This window comes from Pseudophryne corroboree, chromosome 4, assembly GCF_028390025.1.
Source record: "Pseudophryne corroboree isolate aPseCor3 chromosome 4, aPseCor3.hap2, whole genome shotgun sequence".
In the NCBI taxonomy this organism is placed as follows: domain Eukaryota; kingdom Metazoa; phylum Chordata; class Amphibia; order Anura; family Myobatrachidae; genus Pseudophryne; species Pseudophryne corroboree.
The window spans coordinates 606,507,325-606,522,538 of NC_086447.1; the positions used below are offsets into that span (position 1 = coordinate 606,507,325).

At 45.8% G+C, this 15,214-nt stretch overlaps 1 protein-coding gene and 1 pseudogene across 2 annotated transcripts in view; one reads left to right on the forward strand and one right to left on the reverse strand.

Moving 5' to 3' along the window:
* The window catches only part of CCR6 (C-C motif chemokine receptor 6), a 163,989-nt gene that overhangs the window by 132,091 nt on the left and 16,684 nt on the right, over positions 1-15,214 (forward strand). The window contains exons 2-3 of one of the 2 annotated variants that reach the window (XM_063917594.1): positions 8,003-8,108; positions 13,953-15,024. In XM_063917594.1, the coding sequence (XP_063773664.1) occupies positions 14,895-15,024 (130 nt within the window). In that variant the 5' untranslated portion in view covers positions 8,003-8,108; positions 13,953-14,894. The remainder of the gene's footprint in view (positions 1-8,002; positions 8,109-13,952; positions 15,025-15,214) is intronic. The other variant, XM_063917595.1, reaches the window with a different exon arrangement.
* LOC134912081 (5S ribosomal RNA) lies at positions 8,845-8,963 on the reverse strand (annotated as a pseudogene).

Here is a 15,214-nt window from a genome sequence, read left to right on the forward strand (position 1 = left end):
CTGTGCTCTTCACAGATGAAAGCAGGTTCTCACTGAGCACATGTGACAGACATGACAGAGTCTGGAGATGCCAAGGAGAATGTTCTGCTGCCTGCAATATCCTCCAGCATGACCCGTTTGGCAGTGGGTCAGTAATGGTGTGGGGTGGCATTTATTTGGGGAGCCGCACAGCCCTCCATGTGCTCGCCAGAGGTAGCCTGACTGCCATTAGGTGCCGAGATGAGATCCTCAGACCCCTTGTGAGGCCATATGCCAGAAACAGGAAAAAACATCATCTGACATAACATTTATAGGCATTGGATTTCCAGCGACCCAGCAATTTAATCTCGGCCTCTGTAAAACCCAACGACGCGGCTGTTGTCGCGGCCCCAATATGAAAGGAATGCGCACTTCCTAAATACCCACCGGATTTGGTAAACCATCAATTGGGACCACTATCTCAGTTTGCACAATAACGTGTCCGCTAGTAACACCTGGGACTTAAGCAAAGACGAGACCGCCGACTTGGAAGGTGCCACCAACTCGCCGATCCGAAAGGCTCCGTGAAAAGCCATCTCAAAGGCGAGCTGGAAAAGCAACACTTCATGACGAGAGACGCAGACGGACAGTATTACATCCATTAAACTACCCACCATGGCAACCGGTATCGGCTACCTGCGATCCCCAGACCATGGAGCAGCACGCCCCCAGCCCTGTAGGAAACACCTCATTTAAAAGCTTTTAGTGAAATCATGCCTACCATGCAAGCACAGGAAAAATGAAATTCCTAGCAATATCTCTCCAACAACAGCGCACGACTTCCAAGCTACATACAGGCGCCAGATAAAGTCTAACAGTAAATTAAAAGAAGGCTTACCTTCATTCCGCCAGCGTGCAATAAATGCCTCCCACCAAACGGACGCTGCATGATATCTCTCCAGCGTGGCTGGAGCCACAGTCTGGCTTGCCAAAGCAGTTATCCCTGCCATATAATTTGCCAACAATGAGAGGGGCAAACATCACCTAGGAGAGTCGCTGCGGGAGCCAATGCGTGAAACCTATCCCACAATCGTCTAGAAAGTGCGTCAGCAATGCTGTTATCCACTCCTGGGACGTGCCGCGCAATAAAATGTACATTAAGACACAAGCAGTGCAAGACCAGGTGAGCCAGTAAGCGAAGAACCGGGAGCGAGGAGGACCGCTGACCATTGATCACCTGGACCACGCCCAGATTGTTACACCAGAAGACCACGTGCCGATCTCTGACCCACTCACCCCACAGCTCCAAAGCCACAACAATGGGAAAAAGTTCCAACAACAGAAAGTTTCGGGTTAAGCCCAACTGAAACCAGGAATCCGACCACAGGGCAGCAGACCAGGCGCTATTGAGGTAGGCACCGTAACCCCATGAACCTGCTGCATCCGTGAACAACTGGATACCCAGACTGTGAACCGGATCCGACAGCCAGATGGATACTCCATTGAAATCACGTAAAAAGGCATCCCAAACTCGCCGATCCTTGCAAATCTCAGATGACAACTTAATGAAGTGAAGTGATCGATGTATGCCAGCCATCGCCCGCTCCAATTTGTGGCAAAAAACCAGGCCCATGGGAATGACCCAGCAAGCAAAATTGAAAAGGCCGAGAAGGGATTGGCACTGGCGCAAGGTAACCTTGCCACCTGCCAACGCCCTCTCAATCCCCACACTCAGTTTGGCAACTTTGTCACAGGGCAAACGGCACCAGGCCGCATATGTATTTATTTCTATGCTGAGATAGGAGAGGCCATGTACAGGGACACTCACATTTTTCCGGAGTGATTGGAACCCTGAACTCAGAAAAAAGCGCTTTCAAGGAGAAAAGCAAGCACACACACCTGTTCGAATTGGCAGGGCCAATACACAGGAAATCATCCAGATAGTGGGCAATTCCTGTTTACCCCATCCCAGCGCAGACGCACCAATGGAGAAATGAACGAAAAGCTTTGAAAAAGTGCCGTAGACCGAGCAACCCATTGGTAGGCATTTGTCAATGTAGAATCCGCCATCCAGCCTAAAGCCCAGGAAATGAAACAAATCTGGGTGCAATGGCAAAAGACGAAATGCAGACTCAACATCAACTATACCCAACAATGCATGTGGGCCCGCTGCCCTGACTAATTTCAAAGCGTCGTCAAACGACTGATACATAACTGAGGATAGCACCTCGGGGAAAGCAGCATTAACTAACGCGCTTTGCGGGTGAGACAGGTGCTGGATAAGTCTAAATTTACTGGAAGTTTAGTATAGCCGTAATCAATTGCATGAAGTCAATCTTTGCAAGGCATGGTGTTCCTATGGAAGTGTTCACTGACAATGGTCCTCAGTTTTCCAGTGCTGAATTTAGACAATTTGCTGATGAGTGGGAATTTGTCCATACTACGTCAAGTCCCCACTATCCACGCTCAAATGGGTTGGTGGAAATTTCAGTAAACTGTAAAGAGTTTCATGAAAAAAGCTCAAGAAGGTAAAGAAGATTTCTACAAAAGTCTTTTAATCTACCGCAGTACACCTTTACAGAATGGACTTTCTCCTGCACAAATGCTGATGGGAAGGAGGATTAGAGCAAATCTCCCGATACATGATGAACTGCTTAATACACATAACTCAGCGTTGGTCAGACTGAGTAAGGAACGTCAACAGACGAAACAGAAACTGTTCCATGACAGATGAACAAAAAGCTTATCTGATCTAAAATCGGGTGACCAAGTCCATCTCAGAGATCACGAGAAAGGTATTTGGGTGCAGAAAGGTATTGTGCAAGCACAAGTAGCACCAAGATCTTATACTATACGTACAGGGCGTGGAACGGAAGTAAGAAGAAATCGGGTGGATTTAAGATCTCAACCTAACCATAATGAAGACAACATGACTAAAGAATACCCTTCATCTGACATGTATGATGATCCTGATAATGGTGAACAAACCACGATTCTAGAAAGGTCCAACATGGTAGATGAAACACAGACTGTGTATGAAAGACCCAAAAGGGAAATACGCAGACCTGAGAGACTCATTGAAACGTGTTAGATGATGTTCTTAATATGACGTTGTTAATTGTTGCATTGAAGCGTATAGGGCTTATCTTTAAAGAAAAGAGGATGTGATGTTAGTGTATTAGAATGCTTAGACACTCCCTTACTAATCTGTGTAAGCCTGAATCTTCAGTGACCAGGGGGATGCTGGGAAGTGGGTGGTCCAGTGTGCAGTGTGTCTGGAGTTGGTAATGGAATAAACAGCACAGCAGTGAACTCACATGTCTCTGTGTCCTTATGACTGGATTTACAAACATATGAACAACAAACATATGAACAAAACAGGTACCACCCCCACGGGAGATAATACCAAATTCGGCAAAGGAGGTGCAGCAAAGGGGTCAGCCATGCAACCCAGCTGCACCTCCTTGGTGACATTTTCTTTTAAGACGTGAGGAAGGTCCCTTGCCAAGCTCAAATTCCTAGGGGCATATAAAGGGAACTCACCGCTAATGGAAATGCAAAAACCCATGTTAAAACCATCCAGCAAGAATTGCACCTATGAGCGAAGCGGGTACAAATTCAGCCATTTGTGCATGGCATCAACCCAAACGGGGGAAGGGGCTTTACTTAGAGCTGGCAACGCCGGGGGATCTGCCACCTAAGCCAATACTGGCAGGCTTGGGGCATTCCTTGGCAGGATGGGATGCACCACAATACAGGCAGAGGTGTTGAAAGCAACATTTCGCCCAAGCTCCACAATTGCCTTTGTTAAAGACGTAACAACGACCCTTGGACCTCTTGCCAGACATGGAAAGGAGCCCCTATCGTTTGCATTAACACATTTGACAGGAGAGACTTCAGAAGCCTTGACGGAATTCTCTGTAACCTCCAGCCACATCTCAACATCCTTCACTCCGAAGGCAATGATGTGCAGCCTGTGCTGTTTACGCCTGAACTCCTCACCGTACTGGATCCATGTGAGGGCCGGTCGAAATGAAAAAGACCATGAATCATGTGCAGATAGCGCACAATGTTCATGGCCTCTTCCGGGCACGTCTCCAGATAATAGGCTGATAAGGTGTAGAACCCTTTGAGCCAGTTAACGTAGGACCGATAGGCTGCCTCGCCCATACAACTCTTTTTCTTAGCCGCCACCAAAGCCTTGCGAGTCTTGGATGTCAATGTAAAGACATCCACGTATTTTCCACTATTAATACGATCACATATCCGTGGACGGAGACCATGCAAAACTTTGGTGTAAGGGCAGCACACAACATCGCTGGGGCTGCCCTCTTCAGGACTACTGCTACTGATGCTATGCCGAAGCGAATGCTTACTGCGCTTGTGAGACCACCAGTGCCTGTGCCATTTAGCTTTTGAATGCTCCGCACGCCTAACGCCACTCGCATCCTCAGGCGCACCAACCAACTGACCCAATCGGCATCAGTCTCACCTGACGAAGAGGCATGCGAATCCTGGCTCAGTCCAGCAGAGGAGGAAGCCTGCTCGCCATCACCCGAATCGCTCTTCATTATGTCCACCGGATCTGAAACACAAGCGGAAAAAGAAGGTGCCTGCGAAGAGCCAGGCAGTTGGTTACGTGAAGACGCCAGCACGCCTGACCCACCGACAACTAATGGTTGCGGTCCGGCAGAAGAGCCTGTAGCCGAGCACAGTGCCGTCAGTTGTGTGAGTAGGGGGGACAATAGAGACCGCAAATCAACCCCCTGCCCCACCGATCCACTCTCAGACGCCTGCACTGCTAATAGAGGAGTCAAAGTCCCCATCACTGAAACGAGCAGCATACTAAATGGAAGCAAAGTAGCAATGTACTAAATGGAAGCAAAGTAATAAAACTTTACTTTTACTAATTTATTATTAAAAAAAATCCTATCCAATTGGAACATATCACAGTTAAATATATAGCTTAAAAACAGTAACAAACTAACACATAAATACAGATGGTGCACAAAAAATAAAGTGTTTGATAAAACCAAGAGTGTCCCCTTGGTGTGTCCTTATTAATTTATTATGATTTGGCTGCTGTATCAGTATTGCTGTCCTGATTCAGGCTTAAGGTAGCTAAATTGCTGTGTGTGAGGAATTTTAACGTTAAATCCAGGTAAGTATGCTGGTGAATCATTGGTGTAATATCATCTGCTGGGGCTGTGAGGACATCATTTCAAGTGTACTTCACTGTTTATCAGTTGTGTCTCCTATATGTGACTCGAGTTCCTATAATTGCACATACATAGGCAATTGCAATATATAGAATATAGGGGGTCATTCCGAGTTGTTCGCTCGCTATATTTTTCTCGCAACGGAGCGATTAGTCGCTAATGCGCATGCGCAATGTCTGCAGTGCGACTGCGCCAAGTAAATTTGCTATGCAGTTAGGTATTTTACTCACGGCATTACAAGGTTTTTTCTTCGTTCTGGTGATCGTAACGTGATTGACAGGAAGTGGGTGTTTCTGGGCGGAAACTGGCCGTTTTATGGGTGTGTGCGAAAAAACACTACCGTTTCTGGGAAAAACGCGGGAGTGGCTGAAGAAACGGAGGAGTGTCTGGCCGAACGCTGGGAGTGTTTGTGACGTCAAACCAGGAACGAAACTGACTGAACTGATCGCAGTTGCCGAGTAAGTGTGGAGCTACTCAGAAACTGCTAAGAAGTGTCTATTCGCAATTTTGCTAATCTTTCGTTCGCAATTTTGATAAGCTAAGATTCACTCCCAGTAGGCGGCGGCTTAGCGCGTGCAAAGCTGCTAAAAGCAGCTTGCAAGCGAACAACTCGGAATGAGGGCCATAAGGGGATATTCAGAGTTGTTAGCAAACCAAAAAAAGTTAGCAATTGGGCAAAACCATGCTGCGCTGAAGGTGGGACAGAAGTAACATGTGCAGAGAGAGTTCGAATTGGGTGCGGTGTATTCAAAATGAAATCTGCAGCATAAAAATAAAGCAGCCAGTATTTACCAAGCACAGAAACAATATAACCCACCCAAATCTAAATCTTTCTGCACATGTTACATCTGCCCCACCTGCAGTGCAACATGGTTTTGCTCAATTGCTAACTTTATTGGTTTGCTAACAACTCTGAATAACCCCCATAGTAGCCTGCTTATTGACCTGGATAATGGTGGTCATTCCGAGTTGTTCGCTCGCTAGCTGCTTTTAGCAGCATTGCACACGCTAGGCCGCCGCCCTCTGGGAGTGTATCTTAACATAGCAGAATTGCGAACGAAAGATTAGCAGAACTGCTACTAAATAATTCTTGCAGTATCTGAGTAGCTCCGGACCTACTCACAGATTGCGATCAGCTCAGTCCATTTAGTTCCTAGTTTGACGTCACAAACACGCCCTGCGTTCAGCCAGCCACTCCCCTGTTTCCCCAGCCACTCCCGCGTTTTTTCCTGACACGCCTACGTTTTTTTGCAAACGCTGTGAAAACGCTGAGTTGCCACCCAGAAACGCCCCTTTCCTGTCAATCACACACCGATCAGCAGTGCGACTGAAAAGCGCTGCTGTAGCCACAGCAAAACTGCTAAGATTTTAGTAAAATAACTAAGCGAATGCGCTCTGCGTACCATGCGCATGCGCAGTTAGCAACAATTCGCAGCATAGCGAAAATCTGCAACGAGCGAACAACTCAGAATGACCCCCCATGTGCAGAGTTTAATTGCAATGTTGGTAAGTATAAACTACAATAAGTTGATACAGTGCCTTGTGCTGCGGCTATCAAGTCACTTTAACAAGTGAAAAAACACATATGTGTTATTAACACAGTATATTATTATTACCAGTTATTTATATAGCACACACATATTCCGCAGCACTTTACAAAGAAAACTTGGCCATTCACACCAGTCCCTAACCCAGTGGAGCTTACAGTCTATGTTCCCTACCACATGTAAACACACACTTTCACGATAGGGTTAATTTTTTTGGGATCCAATTAATCTACCAGTATATTTTTGGATTGTGGGAGGAAACCAGAGAACCCGGAGGAAACCCACGCAAGTACGGGGAGAATATACAAACTCCACACAGCTATGGTGGGAATCAAACCCATGACCTCAGTGCTGTGAGACAGTACTGCTAACCATTACACCATCCGTACTGCCATATGATCCAAGCTCCTATGTCTTACAAATTTTTGGGTTTTTCTGTATTATAATAATACTGTAGATCCATCTTGCGATGATCAATAATATGAGAAAACAAGGATTATAATAAAAACCGCTCCTGTGTCATGATCACCTGCTATTATCCCAATATTGTGGGTTATTCTACAGAAACGGTCAAAGAGCTCTGTCTCAATGGCTGAGAGAAAGCTGTTATAAAGTGAAACGTGCGCATTAGAGCATGTTCACTGATGTTCCTGTATTTATCAGTGTTTAAATTACTCCACTTGACTTCTGTTGGACTTTGCCATTCTCTTTGGAACAATTCTGGAAACTTGGTGGATACTCCTTCAGCCCGTCATCTGCAAATTTGGTTACTAAGGGGGTAGTTTGGACATACAAGATTCACATACTGGTAATACCGTGCCGCTAATATTGGATCCCTTATGGACACAAAGAAGAAAGTCCTATTTTAAAAACTGATAAATACAGGAGCCAGTCTGACATCGCATTAGCCTAATATACCAATACACCTGTGGCGTAGTTACTGGTTGCTTTTTATACATTGTGAATCTATTTTTATTATTTTTTTTTAAATAAATGTGCATTTTTTTTACCATATGCAGTCCATCATATAGTAATTGTATACATTAGCGCTGGTTTTACTACTTCTTGTTCTTTTGATATTTGTAGGGGTTGACAACCCCTTTACTAGCTACTTGGTAACACACAGCTAGATTTAGATTTTTTCATTACTGTTCCTTTATTGTCTACATCTGAAGGAATGGCAGGATTTTCAGGATGGCAGACACTTGCATTCTGTTGCAAGGGAGTGAATTTATCAAATAAAACTTGATTTTTACTAGTGTCTCTTTTGTCTTCCAGGTGCCTCAAAAGTTAATTGTGATCACTGCAGATACTGACATTGAACTTTGGATGAGGTGAAGCTATTTGAGAAGAATCATCTGATAGCAGAAGTCTTACTTTCAGGGTAATGTTCCCCACCCATTGGTGTAGTTCCTTCCAGATTTCAGAACCCAAATATAAATTCATCAAGTTAAACAATATTGCAGTAATCTGTTAAGTAAAAGTGAGATACATTTTGCTACTGAAATAATTAGCATATCTCTGTTAAATATTCCAGGGATTCCAACACATGTGATCAATAAGACCATAGCAATTGGAGGTCTTGTAAGAAAATTACCAGCAGTTAGTGACATATAATAGCTTACATTGAATAAAAGAACACTCATTGCAGTGTTCTCTATGGTGACAAAAAAAAAAAACCTTTGGGTGGGAGCACTCAATCTCAGAGACAAAAAAATGTGATGATTATTACATTAAAATATAACTTGTATTAGTATATACTCAATAAAATAAGACACAAAAACAGCCCTGAAAGTAAAGATGTGATTTAGCTGAATTTATGAGCAGGAGGTTTCTTATAAATTGTGAAAATATTAAAGAGATATTAAAGAGGCACGGTGGTGCGCTACGCGCGCCATGCTATTTTATTCTCCCTCCAGGGGGGTCGTGGACCCCCACAAGGGAGAATAAGTGTCGGTATGCCGGCTGTCGGGATTCCGGCGCCGGTATACTGTGCGCCGGGATCCCGACAGCCGGCATAATGAAGACCACCCAATAGTTTATACTATGCTTTAATGCATGAATTATATATATCACAGAAACCATGCAGGTGCTTCTATTTCTGAAAACGTGCTATATGGAACCCACAACACCTGATATTCCCAAGTGGTCATCCAACCTGGTGCTGATCAGGCCCAGCACTGCATGGCTTCCAAGATCGGACGAGGTTGGGCATTTACAGTGTGGTATGGTAGTAGGTTAGGTGGCACTTTCCAGAGGCAAAGTGCCGCTTTTATAGAAAAATGTTTAGGCCCAGAAGGGGAGTGTCCCCTATGGGTAGACTCTTTAGACACAGATGTGCTGGGTTTATGTTTTTAGTGATCGTCATTCATCAGTTACCCATTGGTAAGTGTATACAGAGGATTTAAATCATATGATCACTGTTGTTGGAGCAGTTGAATCAGAGTGGGTGTAGGTGCTCACCCCTTATTCCCAGATACAGATATAGGCACCAGTGTCACAAGGTCATCCAGGTGGCCTGTTATTAAATGTGTATGGATATAACGTGGTATCAAATGTTGACTGGGACAGTGATATCTCCACCCTTCTGATGTTCTCCCGTCATTTCAAATATATGGTGTCAGACGGGGAATGAGAGAGGGTGAGTCACCGTCTTACAGTCTGACAGAAGTCAGAAAAGATATATCCAACACTCCGGTCGTAAAAAGATTCTCCTTAATATGAAGAGTTCACAGAGCAGGGAGTTAAATCTCTATACTCCTATAGAGCATGATCATATCATGAAAAGGAGGACAGGTAAACAAAGTGGACATACATAGATATTCATACATATATATTTATAGCAGCATGCCTTCTGTCGCAAAGTAAATTCCCTAATTGCCCAACTTTTTATGGCAGACTGCTAAAGTACCACTGTAGTGTAGAATTTATCATAAATTGAATCTCTCATAAAGTCAACCATAGCACATTACATCTAGGTGTTTGTAATTGTGTGGCAAATATCTATGACACATTGTTGCCAAAAATAGTGACTGATATTGTCCAGGGGTTGGGGCAAACCACTAAACATTGGTGTATGCCATCCCCTTGCAAGAGTAATGCCCCCACAGTAATTGGTAGTTTTTAATTAAATCATGTTAGTTTGAAGCTTTGCTTTACAGAGCATCGTTTCTTATGTGAGAATAGGCATAAATATCACACAGACCTTTCCGCTTGTTGCCGGTTCACCTCATCGCCACAGCATATAATAATAATAAATTGATACCATACAATGTTGGGTGGCATTGTGCGGGGTCCGTCCTTCCCTGCTCGCCGTTCGTAGCCACCTGGCATCTCAGGTAGGATAAGGGTAGCTGAGCGGGTCCGTGTCCTGCTGGCTCCGGCGGTTCACGTGTGTGCACTCTCCGTGACCGCGTTCACTCCTCCCCAACGTATGTTTCACATTTGCTTGTTCACGGTCAGCGTGTTTTTTCTCTCCACTTGTATATTGAATCCTGTTCAATAACCCTTGGGAGCAGTAGCGGATCTTGCCACGGGCAAGCAGGTCTTTTGCCCGGGGTGCCGCCTTCCGGAGGGAGCAGGGCGCCATCCGGAGGGCACCGCACCAGGGCAAGATCCGCTGCTGCTGTGTGACCCCCACTGCCCGCCTGCTGCCGCTGCCCCCCCCCCCCCCCCCGCTGTCGCTGTGAAGGGAAACTAGACGCGTACGCATCTAGTTTCCCTTCGTGGAGAGGTCCTTTACTGTGTGACGTCATCGCGCACCGCACAGCAAAGGTCCTCTCCACGAAGGGAACTTCCGGAGGGAGCAGGGCGCCATCCGGAGGGCACCGCACCAGGGCAAGATCCGCTGCTGCTGTGTGACCCCCACTGCCCGCCTGCTGCCGCTGCCCCCCCCCCCCGCTGTCGCTGTGAAGGGAAACTAGACGCGTACGCGTCTAGTTTCCCTTCGTGGAGAGGACCTTTGCTGTGCGGTGCACGATGACGTCATCGCGCACCGCACATCAGTTCAGTCTGTACAGGGGGCGTAAATGACCATGCCCCATGTACGAAGCCACACCCCCTATTGCCGCCCGGGGGGCTCAGAGCGCCAGAACCGGCCCTGCAGTTGGGAGCACCACTGACAATCACATTTGGTGCCACCTTAACAAATATTGTATGACAGGTAGGTGTTGATAGATACTGGGCGACAGCCTATATAGTCAGTTTTCTCAGAGACAAACAACAGTAGTCATTTTCATTTTCGACCCTTAGTTCTGTGCGGTATCCCCAAACCTATCCTTTTCTCAATAAAAAAATTACCAATAAGGGGTATATGCAATTGCAGTCGAATTCCCGAAATTGGCGAAAAACTGGACTTTTTTCGCCAAAAAAAAATCGTCAATGCAATTCAGTACTTTCCGTCAAAAAAACGGACTTTCAAAATTCGACTTTTTGAAATTCGACTTTTGTCAAATTCGACTTTTCTGCAATGATACAAGTGCTGCAATTCGACCAAAGTATATTCAATTGAAGTTTGGAAATTCGACAACAGTGCTTTTAGACAGTAAATTCGTCATTTTCAATCCGCCACACTTTGGTGGGTGAAACTAATTAAAAAAATTTAAACATGTTTTTTTTGGTGTTTTTTTTATTGGTAATAGCATAGCTATTTATATTAGAAGGGATTAGGTACTTGGTTTGTCTTTTTTGGAGGCACAAGTATTTTTTATATATTTTTAAAAATAATATTTTTTATTTTTTTATTTTTTTTAGATGGAATGGTAAAATCCCGGTAAAAAATGGCGTGGGGCCCCCCCTCCAAAGCATAACCAGCCTCGGGCTCTTCGAGCCGGTCCTGGTTCTAAAAATCCGGGGGGGGAAATGACAGGGGATCCCCCGTATTTTTAAAACCAGCACCGTGCTCTGCGCATGGTGCTGGTGCAAAAAATACGGGGGACAAAAAGAGTAGGGGTCCCCCGTATTTTATACACCAGCATCGGGCTCCACTAGCTGGACAGATAATGCCACAGCCGGGGGTCACTTTTATACAGCGCCCTGCGGCCGTGGCATTAAATATCCAACTAGTCACCCCTGGCCGGGGTACCCTGGGGGAGTGGGGACCCCTTCAATCAAGGGGTCTCCCCCCCAGCCACCCAAGGGCCAGGGGTGAAGCCCGAGGCTGTCCCCCCCATCCAAGGGCTGCGGATGGGAGGCTGATAGCCTTGATAAAATGTAAAGAATATTGTTTTTTCCTGTAGTACTACAAGTCCGAGCAAGCCTCCCCCGCAAGTTGGTACTTGGAGAACCACAAGTACCAGCATGCGGAGGAAAACCGGGCCCGCTGGTACCTGTAGTACTACTGGAAAAAAAATATCCAAATAAAAACAGGAGACACACACCTTGATAGTAAAACTTTATTACACAACTGCCGACACACACATACTTACCTATGTTGACCCGCCGACTGCCACAGTCTCCGACGATCAGTGACAGGAGTCACGTGGGGTCCCGGCACATTCGGGGAAAGGGGTCTGATGTGTCAACATGGGACCCCTTTCAGTCCGGCATGGTCGGGTATGCGGTTTGTTTTTTTAACAAGTACGTGGATTATCTCCCGGACACTGGATTGAGGTGAGTCTAATTTTTTTCACAGGTACCCCGGATCGTCGGAGACTGTGGCAGTCGGCGGGTCAACATAGGTAAGTATGTGTGTGTCGGCAGTTGTGTAATAAAGTTTTACTATCAAGGTGTGTGTCTCCTGTTTTTATTTGGATATTTTTTTCCCCAGTAGAACTACAGGTACCAGCGGGCCCGTTTTTCTCCCGCATGCTGGTACTTGTGGTTCTCCAAGTACCAGCTTGCGGGGGAGGCTTGCTGGGACTTGTAGTACTACTGGAAAAAACAATATTCTTTCACATTTCTCAAGGCTATCAGCCTCCCATCCGCAGCCCTTGGATGGGGGGGACAGCCTCGGGCTTCACCCCTGGCCCTTGGGTGGCTGGGGGGGGGGACCCATTGATTGAAGGGGTCCCCACTCCCCCAGGGTACCCCGGCCAGGGGTGACTAGTTGGATATTTAATGCCACGGCCGCAGGGCGCTGTATAAAAGTGACCCCCGGCTGTGGCATTATCTGTCCAGCTAGTGGAGCCCGATGCTGGTGTATAAAATACGGGGGACCCCTACTCTTTTTGTCCCCCGTATTTTTTGCACCAGCACCAGGCGCAGAGCCCGGTGCTGGTTTTAAAAATACGGGGGATCCCTGTCAATTTTTCCCCCGGATTTTTAGAACCAGGACCAGCTCGAAGAGCCCGAGGCTGGTTATGCTTTGGAGGGGGGACTCCACGCCATTTTTTTCCGGGTTTTTCCTGTTTCTTCCCGTTTTTAAAAAAACGGATCAAAATAAAAACGCGGGACTGTCGAATCCGTTTTTTATTGCATATGGTCAATTTCGGCACCCACTTGCCAAAATTAGCCTGTCGAATTGTGTCGAGTTGAAAAACGGCCGATAATTTGCCGCGATTCGCCGCTAATTGCATATATTCCTAAATATTTACTAGTGCAGAAGATTTGTCCTTTCCGACATTTTTTCCCATGTTTCTGATCCTGATGTGAGGCAGTGACATTAGCATGGTACAAGGATAAGTTATCCTGAGCTTGTGTGCTCAGGCGTCACACTCACTAGAAATGCTCTCAAAAGTGCTGCAACAAAGTGTAAAACAACCATTAGGGGTTCAAGCATAATCAAAATAAACATTGAATTTGGATAAATAGAAATGTTACCGGGAGTTGTGCTGTGGACCGGTCCATGCACAGACCGGATTCAAGCTGAATCTGGACGTGCATCTCGCCAAGAGTTGTATCGATCACCAGGTGCAACAGTCAGGTAGCAGATCTGTCCCCCCTTTGCCTGGTATTTCATAACTTTCTCTCCTATTCAGTAACCTGTGTGTTTAGCTTATGAGGAAAAGTCTCATTCATGTACCCTAGTCTCAGTTATACAGTTTATACCAGTTTTGCGCAGTGGTCCCATTCCGGTGCCCACGACAAAAGATAGAATCTGACAGTTTGAACCAGCTAAATGGGTGCAGCTAGTAATCAAACCCATGCAGCTCATCCAATGCAAAATCTGGTACATTTATTGGAGAAATAAAAATTGATGCAAGGGTTAGTGATGCAATTCCTGCAATAAGTTTCTACCTGCATGAACTCCTTCCAACAATCAATTGATCAATCCAGTTCTGTTTCACAGGCTCTTCAAGTGGACCGAGCTCTTCCATTCCTTATCTGAAATGACCTACTCCAGAGAAGCTAAATGCTGATTCTAAAGAGTGCAGAGGATTCCTAAATCTTCATGGGATCCATTCTGATCTGCAAGCTAACAAATTCTCTACATGCAGACAGCCTGAGAGAGTATTTTCACCGCTTTGTAACCCTCAAGCTTCTGAGCCACCCACTCCCTTTTGATTCCGAGTGACTCAGGGTATTCAGAGGAATATTAGTTCAGGGGCATCTGACATTTCAGCCCCAGGAGGCTTATCTGACTCTTCTACTACTCCATGATATGTGTCTGAGTTCCCGGCATAAGTAGGGGCTTCTGTTGCTCCAGCCTCAGGAGAAACATCTGAGCTTCCAATCTCAGGAGCGGTCTCTAGTGCCACAATCCCAGTAGGGGTTTCTAGTGCCATGATCCCTGGAGAGGTTTCTAATGCCATGATCCCAGGAGGGGTCCATAGTACCATGGTTTTAGATGTGAACTCCTGAACTGGTTGCAACAGGGAATTTTGGCTTTACACTTTCTTAGACTGCCACCGTGTTGGTCACCAGTCTGAGTACCACTTTATCAACTTTGTCTTTAAATACTACACAATCAATCAAGGCTTCCAGCATTGTCCAGGTCCAAGAAGGGCCATCCAATTCATTGGTCCAGTCATGGCCATCCATCATTCCAGCACAGTTAGGGTTATTTGATATTTCTGTGCAGCCTTGGGAGAATGTGCCTTCTCTTCAGCTTTCGTCCAGTGCTCAGTCCTCTGGTCCTTTTGATCCTGAACAAGATCAGGCTTTGTTGGACAAATACATTAAAGACTTCCAAGCTGTCAAGTAGGGAAACATTTCAAACCAAACTCAAGACTCACAATCTATATTTAATGGTTGGTTTCACCTACATGTGTTTTTCCAGTGATACTTTGGAATGTTCCTAATCCTTCAGATACACTATCCACTAATGATGCTGTTCTTCAGAAGAGAAGTCCAATACTTATGCTGGACTTGTACTCTGAATCTTCAAAACTATAGGGGCATCCAGGGGTCTCCTGTAAAAGGTAGGTAATGTCACGTGGCAGGTTCTTAGACCCACTTACCTTACCTGGCGCTACCAATTCACTGAATGGCATGTCTTCGTAGTCCAGTCATTGCACGATGTTCCTGTTTATTCTACTTTAAAAGTACGTTCCTGCTGCATTGGGGCTGCCATCTTGCCAGAGGTCAGCTGACACTATTGCAGCCAGTTAC